This window comes from Ciconia boyciana, chromosome 7, assembly GCF_034638445.1.
Source record: "Ciconia boyciana chromosome 7, ASM3463844v1, whole genome shotgun sequence".
In the NCBI taxonomy this organism is placed as follows: domain Eukaryota; kingdom Metazoa; phylum Chordata; class Aves; order Ciconiiformes; family Ciconiidae; genus Ciconia; species Ciconia boyciana.
Genome location: NC_132940.1, coordinates 55,563,229 through 55,581,726, shown reverse-complemented (window position 1 = coordinate 55,581,726; position 18,498 = coordinate 55,563,229). Strand labels below are relative to the sequence as shown.

General features: G+C 57.5%; 2 protein-coding genes across 7 annotated transcripts in view; one reads left to right on the top strand and one right to left on the bottom strand.

Annotated features, from left to right (window-relative positions):
* The window catches only part of RUBCN (rubicon autophagy regulator), a 34,274-nt gene extending 20,037 nt beyond the window's left edge, over positions 1-14,237 (top strand). For 5 of the 6 annotated variants that reach the window (XM_072867283.1, XM_072867285.1, XM_072867280.1 and 2 more), the window contains exons 9-22: positions 1,217-1,312; positions 1,489-1,604; positions 2,091-2,292; positions 2,662-2,763; positions 3,565-3,639; positions 6,402-6,462; positions 7,477-7,609; positions 7,968-8,113; positions 8,477-8,541; positions 9,106-9,344; positions 9,746-9,807; positions 10,007-10,160; positions 10,545-10,638; positions 11,554-14,237. In XM_072867283.1, the coding sequence (XP_072723384.1) occupies positions 1,217-1,312; positions 1,489-1,604; positions 2,091-2,292; positions 2,662-2,763; positions 3,565-3,639; positions 6,402-6,462; positions 7,477-7,609; positions 7,968-8,113; positions 8,477-8,541; positions 9,106-9,344; positions 9,746-9,807; positions 10,007-10,160; positions 10,545-10,638; positions 11,554-11,717 (1,709 nt within the window). In that variant the 3' untranslated portion in view covers positions 11,718-14,237. The remainder of the gene's footprint in view (positions 1-1,216; positions 1,313-1,488; positions 1,605-2,090; positions 2,293-2,661; positions 2,764-3,564; positions 3,640-6,401; positions 6,463-7,476; positions 7,610-7,967; positions 8,114-8,476; positions 8,542-9,105; positions 9,345-9,745; positions 9,808-10,006; positions 10,161-10,544; positions 10,639-11,553) is intronic. The other variant, XM_072867281.1, reaches the window with a different exon arrangement.
* A 437-nt stretch (positions 14,238-14,674) lies between these two features.
* LOC140654207 (deoxyribodipyrimidine photo-lyase-like) lies at positions 14,675-18,481 on the bottom strand. The gene is made up of 10 exons (XM_072867301.1): positions 18,385-18,481; positions 17,969-18,251; positions 17,635-17,780; positions 17,297-17,479; positions 16,962-17,120; positions 16,430-16,628; positions 16,188-16,340; positions 15,787-15,908; positions 15,526-15,685; positions 14,675-15,329 (listed from the first exon to the last, which is right to left on the bottom strand). The coding sequence occupies exons 2-10, from the start codon at positions 18,198-18,200 to the stop codon at positions 15,175-15,177; spliced, it is 1,509 nt and encodes a 502-aa protein (XP_072723402.1). The 5' UTR covers positions 18,201-18,251; positions 18,385-18,481; the 3' UTR covers positions 14,675-15,174.
* Positions 18,482-18,498: the final 17 nt, after the last annotated feature.

Sequence of the window (18,498 nt, the reverse complement as noted above, 5' to 3'; positions counted from 1 at the left end):
CCTGTGTGCTGCTCCAGCAGAGGATGCCGAGCGCTGCCTCGCTTTACCCTTCAGCAGTAGGCTCTGTTGTATGTGGCATACCCCAGGCTGGTGATCACGAGGTGGTTTCCGTGCTGGTTTTTGGCAGGGTTGAGGTGGCTGCAGGATACCCTGCCAGACTGCAACAATTATCTGTGAGAGCCTCTCACCCTGACAGGTCTCCTTTGTCACCCAGCCTGTGGGGTGGGTTGGTCCCAAGCCCCATCCTGGTGGCTGCCGCTTCATGGTCTTGGCAGGGAGATACTGGTGTTGGTGGGCTCAGGAGCCTCCAGCCACAGCAGGGTTATGGCACAAAGCTGGGAGCAAAGAGGAGTAGGAGGTTGAGAGGATGGGATTGCCCTTCTGTTATGCTCGGGAGGTCGGGAAGTCAGCCAGTGCCTGCCCCGAGTCCACACCCGTATGCTCCTGTCCCGCTTCAGTCAGGTTGTTTTCAGTCCCCTTCAGCAGTCCACCGTCACCCAGCCGCTCCATCCAGGTGCTCCCTGGGGCTGTGGCTCTCCACAGAGCACCAGCCGTTGCTGGTCTCCGGTCAGGCCAGCTCCTGGCAGTCGCCGCTGGCTCAGCCTGGCAGGGAGTTGCACCACAGCTCGTGCGTGGGGCAGAGCCCTGCCCATAGTCTGTGTAGGTCACCTTGAGCACTGCAGCCCAGGCTCCAGGGTTGTGTGCGGGGAACCCTGGCTTCTTGTTGAGCAAGAGCATGTCCTTCAGATGCCTCCTTCTGCTGTTGTCCAGGCTGCTGTGCAGGGCTGGGAGCCCCACAGATCCCTCGGCTGCTCAGGTTTCCCCTTGTCCTCTGACTCTCTGCCCTGGGGGATAATTCTTCCTCAGACATGCTCCAGCAGGAAGAAGGGGCTGGCAGAGGCGCTTGCTGGAGCTTGTTGTGTCCCCCAGCTCTGCTGGGGGTAAAGAGAGGAAGGCTTGGGACTTGACTGCTCTGTGGCTCTCATGAGCTTCTCTCCTTCTTTCCCCTTCTCCTCTCCTGCCTGAAATGCCCTTCTAGTTTTGTCTACTCCTGGGCTTGCCCTCAGCCGTGGCACGGAGCAGGAAGATGTCCCTCCTTGCTTCCCATCCATTTGTGCCTGCCCGTGTGATGCTGAGCCCCTTTCATTTCACCCTGTGCAATGGCTGGATGCCTCTGGGGATACTGATGTGTGCCTGGTGTCATCTTCCCTTCCAGAGTCCCATGGCGATCCAGGTGGAGGGAAAGGGCCAGCTTCTGCTTCCACCCAGAGCAGTGAACTGAGCACACCCAGCTCCCTCTACATGGAGTACGGTGAGTACAGCCAGCCTCAGTGGGGATCCTTGCTCCTGGGCAGGCTCCTCCATCGGCTGTGGTGGCCTCAGCTTCTGGCACCTGCTTGTGGGATACTGGTTGGGCACTGGCAGGGCTCGTTAGCATGGGAATAGCAGCAAGTCCCTCCCTCATACGTTTGTCTCTTGCTTTTCTAGACTCTGGGCAGTACCTGAGCTCAGGGGAAGGGATGTTCAGAAGACCCTCGGAAGGGCAGTCCCTCATCAGCTACCTCTCTGAGCAAGACTTCGGCAGCTGTGCAGACCTGGAGAAGGTGAGAGGCAGCAGCAGCCTATGTGCATTGGAGAACGTGTCTTACTGCAGGTTCAGTGATACTTACCGCTGTGGGGAAGATAATCCCACAGTATTTCCCGCTATAGAGCTGTGCACAGAACTTCAAGGTTGAGTTCCTCAGTGGTGTCTGGCAGCCAGGATCTGCCCATCCAGCATATACACAGCAGCTTTGCAATATGTTAGGGCTCCTCAGGGACCTGTGCTGACTCCCTAGAGTGGATGTGTTGCACATCCTCTTTGTAGGATGCCCCTTGTGTTTTGTGAGTATTCTGGTGCCCAAGAAGGCTTTAGTTTCTAGGTCCTCGTAGAAGAGTAAGGTTTCGTGGAGTTGGCAGGGATTAAGGTCTTTCTACCACCCTCCATGAGTAATAAGCTCTTTCCTGTCACAGGTGGGGAACAGGATTTTACCAAGTCTTCCTAGTTTCTCCATGGTACAGCCTTGAATGCTTTTGCTCTTGCCTTGCAGGAGAATGCCCACTTCAGCATCTCAGAGTCCCTGATCGCTGCCATTGAGCTGATGAAATGCAACATGATGAGCCGGCAGCTGGAGGAGGAGGAGGAAGACAGTGACAAGGAGATCCAGGAGCTTAAACAAAAGATTCGCATTCGGCGCCAGCAGATTCGCACCAGGCACCTGTTCCCTACCTGCCAGGAGATGGGCTCAGACGGTGGGTGATGTGTTTCGTGCTCGTCAGCTAGTGGGATGTGGGTTTTCTATCCGTTGCCTGTCCTTATAGCATCGTGCCTTCCTGCCTGTTTGTGGGAAATAGTCATATTACTACCAAGTTGCTGCAGAGATTTGTGAAACCACTGCTATTGAACACCGTAATGGGACTGATACTGTACATTGATAGCACTTGTGCGCTGCTGGCACTGAGTTATGGAATGTCATTTCATTTCGAACCCATAGTGTTTTCCGTCCTTGACCTCCATCCCTCCCTGCCCTGGCCATACCTGGCTATCAACTTCTCCCTTAGCTGTCGGTGACCCTTCAGACCACTTCCATTGATGGCCTGGCTGTGTTGCATTTCTCCCAGGTCTTGTGGCGACAGACAGCGGGTCCCAGTTCAGCTCCCACTTCTCCATGCAGCTCTCTGACTCCGGCTCTGCGGAGGATGTGGAAGAGTACGAGATCCGAGGTAGGAGAGAATGGCTGTGTTGGCTTCTTGCATAGAGACAGACTTCTCCTTGGTGTGGTTGTGTTGAGGTCAGTCCTGCTGAAGAAGAGCATGTCCCTCTGGCCTTCAGGATGGCATTTCCCAAACAAATGGCTGAATTCTGAGCATGAGCAGAGCAACCAGTTTCCCTCAAGTGGTGGCATGACTTTCCTTTGAAATCCTCTGTAACGCTGTAGCATTCAGTGCTTCTGGCTGGTAGGTGGTTTCCATTTCATTGCCTGGTCCACATAGCGGCTGTCACAGCTAGAGAGAGGTGGGAGAGCTGCCATCCTGCTCTCCTCCTCCCCAGGCAGAAGGAGCCATAGCTCTGACCACTTATCTCTTGGGTGGCAGTGGTGGGCACTGGTCACATCCCAACCTGTAATACCTGTAATCTCTGCTCCTGGCAGCTTGGGTGGCTGAGCTTATTGCCCACAGGAGACCTGTCTGGGTCCCTGGGTGTCCCTTTCCTTCAGAGCCTTGTTCATCCTCCGAGGTGGATGACTGACTTCTCAGCAGTACCTCCATCTCACTGACTTTAAAAAGAAGATGGAACAGTCCAGTCTCCAGCTATAAACTTCTCGTCTCTTGACTGTTGACAGCAAAGTCCTCCTTTCAGTCCCTGAGGGCTAGATTTTGGGCTCGGTTTTGAAGCCCACAGAGGGGTGTGTGAATTCAGTTCTGGGCTTCTCTTGTGCGAGTGCTGCTCTTGTATTATGCCCTTTCTCTTTGGCCTGGCCGAGGCACTGAAGTCAACTGTTTTGTCATCACCGTGTTATACAGATGGTAACGATGGATCTAACCTGATTCAAATGTCCAAGAACGGCCTGTCAGTGTCAATGGCTTCCTTGTTCTCAGGTAGTACCCCGCAGTGCTCCCCTGTGGCACGCGTACGTGTGTGTGCAAGGTGTGTGTGTATGTGTGTGCACGTGCACACTTCTCAGAAATCTGCCTGATTTGGGAACTGTGAACAGTATCATCCAGACATCAGCAAGAAAAGCTGTGGCAGGATGATATGGCACGATGGAGCAGAGAGGAGGCAGAGAAGCTCTGCCATGGGCTCCATCCCCCAGGGCATTTTGCCATGCGGTATTTTGGATATACCAAACGTGCCTGCTGCGGTGAAGACCTGCGTTGCCTGGGGTAGGGCTTGGCAGGGTGATGGCACAGCTTTGTGGCTCTGTAGCTGCTGAAGGCTGAGCCTGGGCTGGATGAGAGCAGAGTCCTCTCCAGTGTGGGACCAGGTCTCTATACCAGGTGCCTTGGGGAGCCTTATCCTGCTTGACTTGGCAGAGCTGGTGTGCCGTAGCTGTGATCTGAACCATGGCCAGCCCTTCCCGTCCTGCTCAGACTTGACTTGGAGAAGAATCCTTCCAGAAAGAAGTCCTGGAAGGAGGAGTAGTGAGAGCAGACAGGGTACAGGCAGTTTGTTCATGCTGGAGGCCCTGGGCACCGGGATCACATGCAGCCAGGTCTTGCTTAGTGTTTTTGTTGTTTACAGTATGGCTAGATAACCCTTCTGGTCTGCTGGCTGCATTTAAATAACCTCCATGTGCTCCCTGTTTGCTTTAGCAAGGGAACAGCCTACGTGGGCTGCTGCTGAGCTCTCCAATCAGGTGTTCGGCACCAGTATGTTGCTCCTGCTAGAGATGCTGGTGCTCAGAGCTTCCCTGTCAGCCCTGCTGTGTCCTGTGTTTACAGCCCAGGGATTTAATCCAGGGGGGCTCATCCTGGCCTGAAGCTGACATACGGGAGCTGGGGCACCGTCCTTGGGTTTGGGGGCTGTTCACGAGCCTCTTGGGGACTATCCCACCTGGTGATAGCATTGGCAGCAGAGGCATTTTGGGCAGCTAACTGGAGGCTTTGGGGGAGTGTCTGCAGTTAAGGTTGGGAAGCGAGTGGTGGCAGGATCCCAGTGCTAGCCCCTGTGGGAGCCTAGGGTCAGATTTGGCTCCCTGTGCCATCCCTGAGATGATGGCAGTGCCTGAGTGTGCCGGCTCTGCTTCCCCATAACACTTGGCCCACACTGTGCTGCGTGTGCCCCGCTGTTTGCTCGTGTTCATCATAGTCTAGGACCATGCGGCACCTTCCTGCGCAGAGCTGAAGGCACCAGAGCATGGCAGGTACGTCTGGCCGGTGCCCTACGCGGTCGGGAGGCTGTGTTTGCCTGAATTCCCTGTTTTCTGCAGCTAGAAGTCCGTTCGCATGATGTAGATATGCAGATTCCTTAGCATTAGGATGCTTTCCTGTGCCTGTTTCTAGCAATGGATGTCAGACAAGGAGGGTCAAGCATCCATGCTGAGCTCCACTAGCATGAGTCTGTAAATCCATGGGCAGGACCGGGACTTGCTCCCCTTGCTGCCAGGGCAGCCCTGCTCTTCCTAGGGGAGCTGACGGCTCGGGGCTGGCACTCTTTGCTCAGCCGGCTGTGATTCCCTTGGCCTCGGTGTGTGGTTGGTGCCTGGCTGGGATCAGATGGGTTCTGCGTGGGTCTGTGTAGCTGACCTGCTTGGGGTGGAGGGGCAGGGACCCCGAGCTGTACCTGCCCTAGCCAGACACAGGGCACTGGGTCGGGGGGAGCTGCAAGCCTGCGTTTAGGGGGTGCTGTGGTCGCTGCAGACCTTGTTCCTAGAGCTCCCCAGAGGTACAAAACAGAACTGTTGGGCTGAAGGTTGTAGCATTGGCCTCTCTTCTGTCCTGACCTGTAGTACTTTCCCCTTGGATGCCCTCCTTCCCTTTTCTGGGAGTCTGTCTGCAATGAAGCAGTCTGCTTCTGCCTGCCTTGTACTGCTGGCAGAGTCTCCTGTCCCAGGGTCCTTCCACCGTTGAGATGAATTCCCTGTCAGGGTTTAACCTGCTGGAGTGAAAGCAAGCTGAGTGATGCAGGTAGTGCTGGGTACTGCCTGGTACCCGAGGCTGGCACTGAGGAAGGATAAGGGGTAGCCCAGGGCTGTTGGGGAGCTGATGGAGAGGTGGAGGGAGCAGAACCCCAGTGTTCTGCACCTTATCTTGGATCCCTCCCTCCTTGGGAGATGGGTCTGTGGCCTCTGCAGAGGGCTGGCCCCCGTGGCTGGTGGCCCACTCTCTGTGTGGATGCTGACGTGTCTCTGGAGTGCTGGGCTCAGGCTGCCAGTCCCGGCTGTGCAGTCGCTGACAAGCTGTCGCATGGCCACCATCTGATCTTACAGGTTGCGGTCAAGTAGAGAGGAGGGCTCTGCATCCCATTGCTAATCCCCTGCAGCATCTATATTGTGTGTAGAGAGCTACTAAACCTTCTTGCTAACCTTGCTGTCCTGCCCTCCTAGCTCCTGTGTGTGTACTGTTTCAGGCCATGTCACTGCTACGACTTGGCGTGTGACCTGTTCCAGCAGCCACTTGTCTCCCCCAAACCCCAGGCTCACTGTTTCCACAGCATCCCACCATGTCCTTCCCTTGTAACTCTGGCAGGCGACTGATTAGACTGCACCTCTCCTTGCTGCTCAGTGTCACTGGTAGAAGTTGATGCTGTAGTTCACGTGCTTTTGAACAGCTTGATGAGTTTTACAGTGAAGCTTTGGTTTGAAATGAGTGTATCCTCCTGCCCTGCCCCATCTGCTCCACCTTGTCTGTTTGTGATTCAGATGCAGACATCAAGAGGAACCCGGACTCCAGCAGGAAGTCCTTTCTCTCCTCGGACTCCATGTACGTCTTCGACTTGTGGCAACACATCTTGGTACCAAGTTCCCCTTCCTGCCCACCTCTGCTCTTCCACATGCATCAGCTGCTGTTTTGCACTGGAGTGGACATCCCTCCCTCCCTCCATCCCTTTGCTTAGCAGTGGGGCACTGAGCCCTAGTCTTAAATTTGGGAAGCAGAACCCGGGATGATCAGGATATTCGCATGAGGTAGATATGGTATGGACTGGTGTCAGGAGAGATGCCCATACCTCCTGGTAGGTAAGAGGCTGGGGAGAGGACCTGGCACAACCTGGAGCATCTGGACTGGCTGCTGGCTTGCTGCTCACTCTGAGCCTCCCCTGCCTCCCCCCTCTCAGCTGGGACAGCCTCTTAGACTACATGGTGCTGCCATGTTCTCTCCAACCCCCGCTGCTGTGCTGTGACCCAGAGGTGCAACCGCTGGCACACAGCGATGCTTACAAACTCTCTGTGCAAGTGCAGCAGCAGCTTAAACGTGAAGGGCTCAGTCCTTTCCCGGTAGTGCCCTGGGATGGAGAAGGTGGGGGCTGTGGGGAGGTGAATCACAACCTGTTTTAAGCACAGCCGCTGTGTTAATGCTCTGAAAGCAAAACCCCTTTGGGATGCAGAGACCCGTCTGCTTATTGGGTGAGATACAAAGCTATGCCCATGCTTGGTAGCTTCTTGGGTGGGTTCGTACTGGGAGAGCAGTTACTTCTGGCTCATACAGACACTGGCTGTCACTTTGCAGCTTCCCCTGCAAACAGGCACAGGTTTTGTTAAGATATGTTTTGCTTGCCTTTCTAAACAGTTGTTGTTGTGCCATTAGCCAGCTTTGCTTGGGGGCAGCTGCAGAGACAGAAATCAATCACGTATATCAATTTTAAGCCTGTGTAGCAGTGCAGAAATAAGGTACTGGAGTTGAAGGGAGCATCTTGGGCTTGAGCTGGGACTGGCATTGGGGGTTGTGAGGAGGGCACAGCTGTGAGACCCGGTACTAACCACTCCCTTTGCTGTCTAGATCCCACTGCTTCCTCAATTCCAACTCGGCGGAGGCTGTGGCCATGGGCTTGCTGAAGCAGTTCGAGGGCATGCAGCTCCCAGCCGCCTCTGAATTGGAGTGGCTGGTCCCCGAGCACGATGCCCCGCAGAAGGTAGGGGTGTGAATCCCTGGTCATGGATTGCATTTGATCTTCCCCGAACCCCTGGCTTCAGCCCACTGCCGAGGGGCTTTGCTAGTCCTGGTGATCCCTTCGTGGAGCTGGAGAAGGGGTTCTGTCTGGGTTCCAAAGATGGATACAGCCAAGCGGGGCTTTGCCACCGCAGCCTCCTACAGCAGAATACCTGGATCTCTGGGGACGTTCCTTCTCCAGCCCCCATTCAGCTGGAGCAGCAGCTTTGTGCCTGGCAGTTTTCCAGAGGGCTGCAGTTGCAGGTTTCTGGCAAGCCAGCCAGGTGCATTGCCTTTGCAGTACCAGGCAGGGATCTGACCCTCTTGCCTGCCTCTCCCAGCTCCTGCCCATCCCCGACTCTCTGCCCATCTCTCCTGATGATGGAGAACATGCCGACATCTACAAGCTGAGGATTCGGGTGCGCGGAAACCTGGAGTGGGCCCCACCGCGACCACAGATCATCTTCAATGTTCACCCAGCCCCAACGTAAGGACCCGCGCGGTCAAGGGCTCTCTGGGGACCTGCTCTTTCCAACCCTTTTCCATCAATGCCAGAGTTGATTATCCTCTCCTTCCTGCTTGACCGCTGAGGCTTCCCTGCTCTGAGCCTGGTAAATCCACAGCGGTCACCACCGGCAGCTGGTGCTGTGAGATGGAGCCAGTGCCTGCGGTCAGTGCCTTTGGTGTGTACGAGGGCACAACAGGGCTTTTCCCCTTGGATTTGTTGTCCACGCTTAAGTGGCAAAGCATGTGGCCATCACTGCCATCCAGACCTGTGCCAGTGCCCGTCCTCTGGTGCCAGGTGCCGTCAGGGCTGGACTCATGCATGTTGTCTTCTGTCTCTGGGCAGGAGGAAGGTGGCTGTGGCCAAGCAGAATTACCGGTGTGCAGGCTGTGGCATCCGGACTGATCCTGGTGAGTGCTGGGATCCTGACCCATAGCTGGAGAGCAGGGAAGAACCTATGAACGAGCAGGGAGATGCAGAGTGGGTGGGTGGTGGCAGAGTTCAGCACAAGGTTGGTAGGGAAATGGTACGCTGCCTTTGCCAGCTCTGCCTGTATATTTGGTGTGCACCACCCACAGAGGAGCCCCCTTCTCCAGAAGGTCACGGGGCTGGTGGAGGCAAAGAGCAGCCAGCCTGTCCTTTGGGAGGGCATTTCCGATGTTGACTCTTCTAAGGCAAAGGCATCTGTTGGGGTCCTAGAGCTCCCAGCAGGTTCTGCTGCGGGTACAGCTGCAGAGCTCTTTGACCGGCTCTGTTTCCTGAATGTGTAGGTAGATGTGGCTGCATGAGACTGGACTGTGGTCCCAAACGCTTTTGCAGTTGGCAGGGGTGCTGAGCGCTCTGGGACTGGAGGAGGTACCAGCAAGGCAGACTGCCTTGCTTGTTGGAAATGCTGAGCAACGTTGGGAGTCCAATATGTGGTTGGGCAGAGCCCGTGCCTTGGCTGACCTCCCTGTCTGCCTGGGTTTGGCCAGATTACATCAAGCGGCTGCGGTACTGTGAGTACCTGGGGAAGTATTTCTGCCAGTGCTGCCATGAGAACGCCCAGACGGTCATCCCCAGCCGCATCCTGCGCAAGTGGGACTTCAGCAAGTACTATGTGAGCAACTTCTCCAAAGACCTGCTGAGCAAGATCTGGAGTGACCCGCTCTTCAACGTGCAGGATATCAATCCTGCCCTGTACCGGAAAGTGAAGTCTCTCAACCAAGTGTGGGTAAGACCCTTTCCACACCTTCCTGAGTGGGGTTTGGGTGAGGCAGGTGGCTGCCAGTTGTAAACGGTATTCCAGGGAAGCTGGGGAGAAGCAGATATTTCAGTTTTTGAGGCTGAAAACCTCAGCAATGTGGGTTTCATTCACCTCTTGTTCTTTGCCCACCAACATAGGAATTTCAAAAGTAATTTCTGCCTGGTGTCCAGCCAGGCTTTGGTTTATCTCCTGGAGCACACTGATTATGGTTGTGCTCACTTTGCCGTGCATGGTGTAAACACTTCGGTAGCAGGGGACCAGCAGCTGAGGAGCAGCAGTCGTTTCACCAGCACAGGAAATGGGGCAGACCTGCTTGGCCAAGGACTGTGCTCTGTTTATTGATTCTTGTGTCCCCCCTTCCTCTCCAGCTGCTGCGAATCCAGCTTTTCCACATGAAGAACATGTTTAAGACGTGCCGGCTAGCTAAAGAGTGAGTCCCGGGCTGTGAGATGAAGCTGTTTTGCTGTCCTGGATCTGTCCCGTAGCAATTTGCACTGGGGATCTGTGCAGCCTGTGCAATGAGCAATGGGGGAAGAGGGGAGTGGAGGGGGAGAGAAAACAGAAGCGGTGGAGAGAGGGGGCTTAGTGGAGTCGATTTGCTCTGAGCTGTGGTTTCTCTGTCCTTGCAGCCTCCTAGACTCCTTCGATGCGGTGCCTGGCCACTTGACGGAGGATTTGCACCTCTATTCACTGAGTGACCTCAGCGCCACGAAGAAAGGGGACCTGGTGCCTCGCCTGACGGAGCTCCTGAAGGCAGGCATCCTGCACGTTGAGAAGTGCATGGTAAGGCCTCCTTGCCTGCCTCCTGCACGGCTCCGCACCCTTGGGAGCACCCTTGGGAGCAGGCTTTGCTGCAAAGATAACCAATGGGGAGGCCTTTGATGTGCAGGGCAGCCACCAAATTAACTGAGTTAAGGCTAACTGTTCCTGCTTGCTCCACAGAGCTCCCACCCAGCATGTATGGGATGTTTGTTACCCCATTTTGGCTCTCCCCTACCCCTGACACATGTTGATTCTGCCTTGCTGTGCTCCATGCTGGGGAAGGGCTGTCCCACATGGTTAGAGCAGGGCACCATGTCCTGCTGTCCTGCTCCGCTCTACCTCCTGCCCTGCTTGCCAGGGAGATGAGGAGCATTTAGCTGCTTTCCTCACCTTTTCTCCTTCCAGCTGTGCCAAGCCAAAGGCTTCATCTGCGAGTTCTGCCAGAATGAGGGCGACATCATTTTCCCCTTTGAGCTCAACAAGTGCAGGACATGTGAAGGTGAGATGCTGGGGAGAAACAGGGAAAACAGGGAGGGGACAGACGCTGGGGCCACCAAGGTCTACCTCCAGTTTGAGTGGCATTTGTGCTAGCGAGAGGTACAGAGGCAGAGCCAGCCAGACCAGAGTGCCTCCGTGCATGGCCTGTGTCTCTGCACCACGTTATCACAGCAGCAGATCAGCATTATAATGGTGTTTGGCCAGAGCTGCTGGTGCAGTGGACTGTGTAGGTCCCTTCCTGACCACACTGTGTGCTGCCTGCCCTGGCAGCAGCGGACAGTTGGGTTGTGACTGCAGCGAGCGGGTGTCTGAGAGCCCTGGCTTCCCTTCTGCTGTGGTTATGGGACAGGCTGCAGCCTGCACACAGTTCCCCTGCCCCTGCTTGGATGGCTGGAGCTGACCTTGTAGAACAGAGAGAGCCTGAAGGCTTTGTCTCTGTGCCCTTCCTGCCTGCCAAGAAATCCCTGGGCCCCTTCAGGAGTCATCCTTGATAATGTCCAGTACAAAGGGCCAAGCAGAGCTTGTCCCTGCAGCTTGGGACCAACCTCTGAACTGGCTTGAAATGGCTCCTGACAACATGCAAGCCTTGTTTTGGCAGGCGCAGTGCCAGAGCAAACTTGGAGCAGAGTCACTGTTTCCTTGGAGAATCAGCAAAGTTTGGGGAGGGACCTTATGCAAAGCCTGAAACCTCCCGCCTGTGCTCCCAAAGGCTTTGCAAGCCAGTGCAGGGACCCTGCAGCGTGACTTCTTGCTGCTTCCAGAACGGTGCTGGACCCCTGCTTCTGGTGCTTGTTTTGCCATGGCTTTGGTTCAAAATGTCCTCCTGGACAAGCCTGGAGCATCCCTTCCTGGGGTGCAGAGCATCAGGCAGTCTGTGTCAGCCTCTACCAGCTCTCAGCCATGCTCTCCCCCACAGAGTGCAAAGCCTGCTACCACAAATCCTGCTTCAAATCCACCCGCTGTCCCCGCTGTGAGCGGCTTCAAGCCCGGAGAGAGCTGCTGGCCAAGCAGAGCATGGAGTCCTACATCTCGGACTACGAAGATGAGCCGGAGCAGCCAGAGGCGGTGGCAACCACATGAGCATGTTGCAGCGGAGGAGCAGATCGTGGGTTTATTTACGTGCGTGGCCTTCATCACCAGAGACTGAGCCACGTGGACTGGAGATGAGGAGGACTGTCAGGAGGCCTGGAGCACCGTCTCGAAGGGATCTGTTTTACCCCGTGCAATAGTACTGGGCTGGGGAAGGGGCATCTTCCATCGTCCAGGTCTGCTCCAGGTAGCGCTTGCACTCCCCAATGCCTTTGCCTGGGGAAAGGCGGCTGCTCCTGCCTGTCCTGCAGGCAGAACAGGGGCCTTTTCCGAGCAGTTGTTCATGCTGGACCAGGCAGGGCTGTGCTGCCAGTCCCCGTGCCCTGCTCCCCAGCAGGGTCCCCTGGGGGGTCAGCACTTTCTGCTCATCAGCTGTATACTAGGAAGCTCTGGCCACGTCTGCTCCGTGGAGGGGGGAATCAGCTCTCCAAGTCCTCTGATCCCCTGTCCTGCTGCTGGGTGTTGTGTGCGTGGAGGGAGGGTGGGGGTTTGGGGTTGGTTGTACATTTAACAGCTCCCTTTCTCAAATTTGGCTTGGGACACTGCTGGAGAGCAGTTGCTCTCACTCCAGGATCAGAGTAGAGGAGATGGCAGTGGTGAAAATGCCAGATTTCTGCCTTGCCTCTCAGTGCCGTCTGTGCTGAGCTGCTTTCTCTGCCCTCCACCCGCAGCCTGTGCTGCAGAGGGGCATTGCCCCCAGAGCAGCTGCACAAGGGAACCGGTGCTGCCGGGCTTTCGGTGGAGGCAGATCCCCGTGGCCGGAGGATGCAGTAAGCGAGGCTTCCAATCCAGCTTCCTCCTCATGCTGCTGGTCTCCCCTCCCAGGGGAACATGTCCTCCTCTAAGGGTGACATGGGACCTCACTCTGGTGGCACCAGGACCTGCCTTGCGTGCAGCTGCCTTCTGCCCGAGACCTGTTGGGATGCGGGTGAAGGCTCAGCCCTCCGGCCGCATCCTCTGAGCCTCTGTCTCGGTTTGTTCTTTTAGGTTAGGTTTTTGTTTTTTAATCTGCTGGATTTGGTTTTATTTTTTTAATGCAGTTGTTTGTATTTTTAACTGTGTGTTTCCCCCCCCAAGGAGGTGCTGCTTGAAATGCCTCTTTAGGGGACATGCGATCTGCTTGGGACTCACCAGTATAAAACCTCCAGGGCTGTTCTGCTCCTGGTTCCTCACCCCTGAATGGGGCTGGCGTTTGCCAGATGTCCCCTCTCCCAGCAGATCTCCTGCTCCCCTTGGGGAGAGGTCCCTGAACCAGGCAAAGCCTCAGGGCTTCCCGGCTGCGGTGCAGCGGGATGGCCAGGCAGCCTGCTTGCAGTGGGGGGTGCACGGAGGAGAGGGGTTTGGCACTGGGGTGCTGCAAAGGGTTGGTCCCTCGCCGACGCAGAGCTGCCTGCCATGACCTGCGTCTCTGTGGGGTCGGACCTGGTGGTACAAGGTGAGCTCTGCGCTCTGGGGCTAGCGGTCAGTCGAGGAGGTGCCTCTGCATCGCAGGGGGATGCTTTAGCCCATGGCACGGGTGAGTGTCCAGCACCACCTTAGCACGGGTGGGATGTGGGGTGGCAGTGGGGTGTTTGGAAGGACAGTGTGGCCTGTGTACGTGCGAGAAGAGTGTTGAGGGACTGGGGAGCAATACACTGGCAGAAGGCATGTAGGGACAATGGCTCTTGCAGTGTGTGCCCTGGCTTGAGGCTGGGATGTGACCCCTCGTGGGCTGTCCCTCTGGGGGTGGCAGGGGTGGGGCGGGGGGAGAGGTTGGGACCAGGAGAGGTGGCCGCATGGCTTGGTCGGGGAGGGTGGCTGCAAGCCTTGCTGCTGGGGCCAGGCTGCTGCACAGCAGCATCTCTCCCCTGCTCTGCAGCATCCTGACAAAGCCAGGTCTAGCCCAGGAAAGGGGGTTCAGCTCCCCACTTGCTCCCCTGGGGTTTTTGCCTCGTCCTGTCTTGCTTCTGCTTGTTTTCCTCCAGGGAGCAGCTGCTCTCCCGCTTGCTCTCCATCTCTGCAGGCCCTGGGGCTGCCAGACGCTGGTCCGCCTTGGTCTTGCCCGTCCCCAACCCCAAGCCGAGCCCTCCTGCTGCTGCCCGGAGCTGGCACCCCCTTCCCTGGAGCTGCCTCAGCAGCACACCTCCATCCACCCTATTTTGTTTGAAGCACTTTAATGTCATGGGACAGCAGCTGAGAGGCTGCCCGTGTCCCTTTCTAGAAGCACTGAGTACATTTAGAGAAGAGGGAAGGGATTTTGGCTTATTTGTGGTTTTCACCCTCCGTCATGGACTTTGTCTGGAAGCAGTGGGACTTGCAAACCTGGTGGAGGTCTCCAGGGCAGGGTTGTACCCAGCACTGACATTGCTGCCCAGCACTGACCGCCACGAGTAACACTGGAACTGGCCATGGCGGTGAGCTCTTTGTAAGGGAGGGCAAGGGGTCCCCAGCCATCAACTGGAGCCCTCCCCGCGGGACTATTGCACAGTGTAGCAATGAAAATGCCGTCCCTAATAAACTAAGTTAATAAGGGGCCTGGTTGTGTTGTGGCATCGTTTCAGGTAGGGTAACAGTGTGTAGCCCCCCCTTGGGGTCAGTGCTGCAGTGCCTGTTGGCCCCTGGGGCAGGGAGGGAACAGGATGTGCTAGCTGATGGCAGTGGGGGGACAACTTATGCAACTGGTTATGCATCACCAGATGTCACTGGGAGGCAGTTATTGTCACCACCCCTTAACTAATCCATCTGGTTTATGGCCTCCCCCTGCAAACTGCCCACTGGACTCAGGGCAGGTACAAGCCACTGCGTAAGGGGCTCTCTGTAACGCCTGCTCCCTTCCTGAGCCTGCCCTTGCTGCTGGCAGAGGGGCATGGCCTGGGCTGCCCCATCCCTTCTTGCATCCCTGTCCCACGCAGCCGGCTCTCGCCTCGCAGCAGTGTTGTGCATTGCCCCATAAACACCATAGACACAGGAGATGATACAAACTGTAAACTTTAAAACAACGGTTGAAGGATGCATGGGCAAGCCTGCAGGCAGCATGGCATGAGGAGCCAGTTTCTGGGGGCTTTTCCCCAGAAAAGCCCTGCTTAGCCTAAATCTAAGCTGTGGTTAGCAGCAGCAGCGGGGACTTGCGCTTAGTCCTGAGCACAGTGGTTGTAGAAAAGGTTTCTGGCAGGCACGAGCATGCTGAGGGTGGGCTCTTACAGCTGCCAGCAAACCCGTGGCAGCGGGAGGGCCCTGCATGGCCCCATGGGGCTCCAGCAGCTGCCCCAGCGTGGCAGCTCGAGCAGGGGGTGATGGCAGAGAAAACAGACCTGCAAAACCCTGGGGCTTGCTGCTGTGACAGTAAGCCCTCCAACAGCACCTGGGGCAATCCCTGGCCACGGTCTAAGGCACGAGCTGGCGCCTTGGCAAAGGCACGTCTGCACCCAGCATAGAGGGGCACGACCACTCTCGAGGCATGCTGTGCCCGTCACTGGGAGAGCGTGCGGGGGGCATAGCGACGTTCGAACTGGCCCACGTCGAACTTGCGCTTGCAGCCGGCATAGTTCATGTAGCGGATCTTCCCAAAGATGGCCCGCTCTGCCCAGCCCTGGTCGTGTATGCCACAGATGGACCAGAGGCAGCCTGCCAGGCATGGAGACAGAGTGTCGGCTCTCCCCCTTGCTCCAAGGCATCCAGAGAGCACGTGGGATGTGGGTGCAAAGCAGGATGGGCTGGAGCATGGGCTAGGTTGTCTGCAGAGAGCCCTCCCCTGCCGCCATCGCGGCCTCGGCCTTCAGAGATAAGACCCCCCACCCCATGCCCCTGTCCTGCAGCTTGCCTACATATCCGTTGGGGTCCCTCCCATCCAGCTCGTAGCGGTCGTTGAGGTAGATGGCAAACCGCAGGGCCTCCTCAGGGGAGCGGGTCCACTCCAGGATCTTCTTGGCCCAGTACATCCGCAGAAAGCCATGCATCTTGCCCTCCCGGACCATTTGGAGCTGGGGGAGAAAGGGACAGCTGCAGGGGTCGGTCCATGCCAGCTCACCTCTGCCCCTCGGGAAAAGGCGCAGCATTTTGCGGGGGAGATGCGGGGCACTACCTGGGCAGCATTCCAGAGAGGGTCATGCGTGGTCCCCTGCTCCAGCTCCTGCAGCTCATAGAGAAAAGGCCTCTTGTCTTTGGCATGGAGCTTCAGGGTGGTTTGCGCCCAGTTGTAGGCACCTGTGAGCAAGGGAGGTGAGGAGCAACGCTGAGCAACCCGCTCCTGCAGGGCCCCAAGGAAGGGATGGAGAATTGGGCTACTGAGGGCACAGTGCCCTGGAGGCACCAGCCTTGAAGAGGGCATCTGCCAGCTCCTGTCCTACCTCCAGAAGGTACCGAATGATGGCACATTAGTGCCCCTGCAGCCACTCTCCTAGCAGAAATGGGATTGCCAAGTTGGGGTGACCAGTTGGGTACCAGCCCAGCCGGCAGCATTGCCTACCCAGCCTGGAATGTTACCTTGCACGCTGTCGTAGTTCTCATTGTAGTAGCAAAAGTTTTCAGCCAGCTCCCGCCGCACCACAGCCTCCTCCACAAACGCTTCCACCGACTCCTTGTACTTGCCCCGGTGCTTCTGCACCTCCAGGATGGCTCGTTGGGTGGAAACCTGGCCTGGGGACACAGGGAGGGAGCAAGTCAGGCTGCCAGTCCAAGCCACTGTGCTCGGTCCTGCTGCAGAGTGGGAAGCCTGGGACACTCACCAAAGTGGAACCACGGGGACAGGTTGCTGAGCGCTGCCTTGTTGGGGTCGTTCCGGTGGGAGCCAAAGGATTTCAGCCGCTCAGCGACGAAGGACTGCAGCACAGCCAGCCCCGCAGCTGTGCCGGGGGTTGCCCACTCCACCTCCTTCACGGTGCAGTCCACCTGCAAGCTGGAATAACATGCCTCCCACGCGATGGGCTGGCAGCGACCAGGCAGCGTGAGTGCATTTGCAGATGCTCTTCAGCCAGGGCTGCCCTTAGTGTTATGTCCCCTGGATGAGCCCAACCAGCAAGTCCCCAGCTCATGCCAGCCTCCTCCTCTAAACCAGCCCTGCATGGCAGAGATGTGGGAATTGAATGAATGAGGGGGGAACCTCCCTTCCCCAGGGCATGCCCACCTCCACACCGCCTGCGTGTGACCTCAGGCAGGTCACTGTCCCCATCCCCTGCCATCCCCTCCCAGGATCACAAAGCAGCTGTGAAACGCTCTGGGACTGGCTGTGAGCGGGTGTGGAGTGTCTCCTGCTGGTACCTCTGCCGGGCAGGAGGGGGGATACGGGTGACGAACGACGGGGGGGAACTCGGTGAGGAATTCAGGGAGCTGAGCGTGGATCTTGCCCCGGATGGTCCTGGCACTGTACTCCTGCTTGGGGGAGGCAACCCAGCAGGGCACGATGTTGTGGGCATCCACCTGGGAAGCAAAGGTGTGGAGGGTGTGAGCAGGAGAAGCAAATGATCCCGATGACGACACACACGCTCCCTGCTCAGATCACTCCAGCACACCTCTGCAGGCATGAAACACCGGAGACAAGTTTCTCCCATGTCTCATCAGCCAGAGTTTTCCCCTCCCAGAGCGCGGGCACCCACCTGTGCAAACGGCACATCCTCCGGCAACCGCTCTCTGACGTCCTCTACCCACTGCCGGGGGAGGCGGAGGGGGCAGAAGTCTGTCACCAGCCCGCCCACGCCATGCTCCACCACGAACGCGGGCAGCACATCCTTGGCGTAGCCCAGCAGCAAGTGGAAGGGGATGTTCAGCTCTGCGCACTCCTGCAGCGAAGGGGAAAGAGCTATGGGATGGTTCACGCCCCTGCAGACCCCATCCCACCACCATCCGCTGAAGGGATGGAGCTGCCTCCCCCTTCCCCAGGAGCCCTGTCCCTGCCCTGTCCCACCCAGCGTGGACATCCCCGCAGCGGCTGTACCTCGGCCACCTCCTGCAGGCCCCTCAGCATGAAGCCGTAATGGCGGATGGTGGCATCCAGGAATTTGGGCACCAGGCAGAAGCAGACATGCAGAGGCAGCTCCTGTTTGAGGGCCAGGCGCTGGGCATAGAGGAAAGCCCAGTTATCTGGGGAGAAAGTGCACGGGGCAGTGTCGAGGGGATGCTCTGCCGAGGGGAGGGAGCACGGTGTTTCACAAGAGGAATCCCCGCTGTAGAGGGGGGACCAGTTCCAAGGGCTACCGTGGGAAGTGACCAAGGCTTTTGCCACCCATGGGAGCTCCGTTTCCCGGCCTCCTCTGCCACCTGGTTCGCACCTTGCACCCGCTGGTCCCGGGACATCCAGTAAAGGATGCACCGAGCATCATCCTTCAGGTCCGAGCCCTGCGAGATGAGGCGAACCCGCTTTTTGTTGTACTTGAACTCCCACACGGAGGGGGCCGCCTTCCGCCGGGCCTCCTGCACAGCTTCCTCTTCCTCCTTCCTCTTCCGAGACACGCGTGGCAGCTCCGTGGCCTCGGCCTTTCGCTTCCCTCGCCCCCGCCGCATCCTTAGGACTGCCCGGGCCAACGCCTGGAACAGCGTGGCTGCGTGGGGCCGCTGCGAGGGGAAACGGGACCGTACTGAGCTCCCGGTGCCTTGCCCATCCCGGTCTCCGGTCCGCCCCCAGAGCCCGGGGGGGGCGGGGGGGGCCCGATCCCGGTCCCCCGGTTCCCCTGTCCCCTGTCCCTACCTGGCAGCAACGCGGCCCTCCGTGTGTTATACAAGCAGTGGGCGTGGTTAAGGGGAGAGGCTATGGGCGTGGTCTTTTTGGAAGGGGCGTGACCCCAACACCTGGTACCGCCCC

Bases quoted from the DNA above. Each gene is read 5' to 3' on its own strand.
- LOC140654207 (XM_072867301.1), bottom strand. From the start codon at position 18,200: ATGCGGCGGGGGCGAGGGAAGCGAAAGGCCGAGGCCACGGAGCTGCCA. The intron at 16,629-16,961 runs GTACCAGCAGGA...GGTCGCTGCCAG, and splicing joins CCCCCTCCTGCCCGGCAGAG to CCCATCGCGTGGGAGGCATG. The intron at 15,686-15,786 runs GTAGTGCCCCGC...TTTCTCCCCCAG, and splicing joins CTCTCTGGAATGCTGCCCAG to CTCCAAATGGTCCGGGAGGG.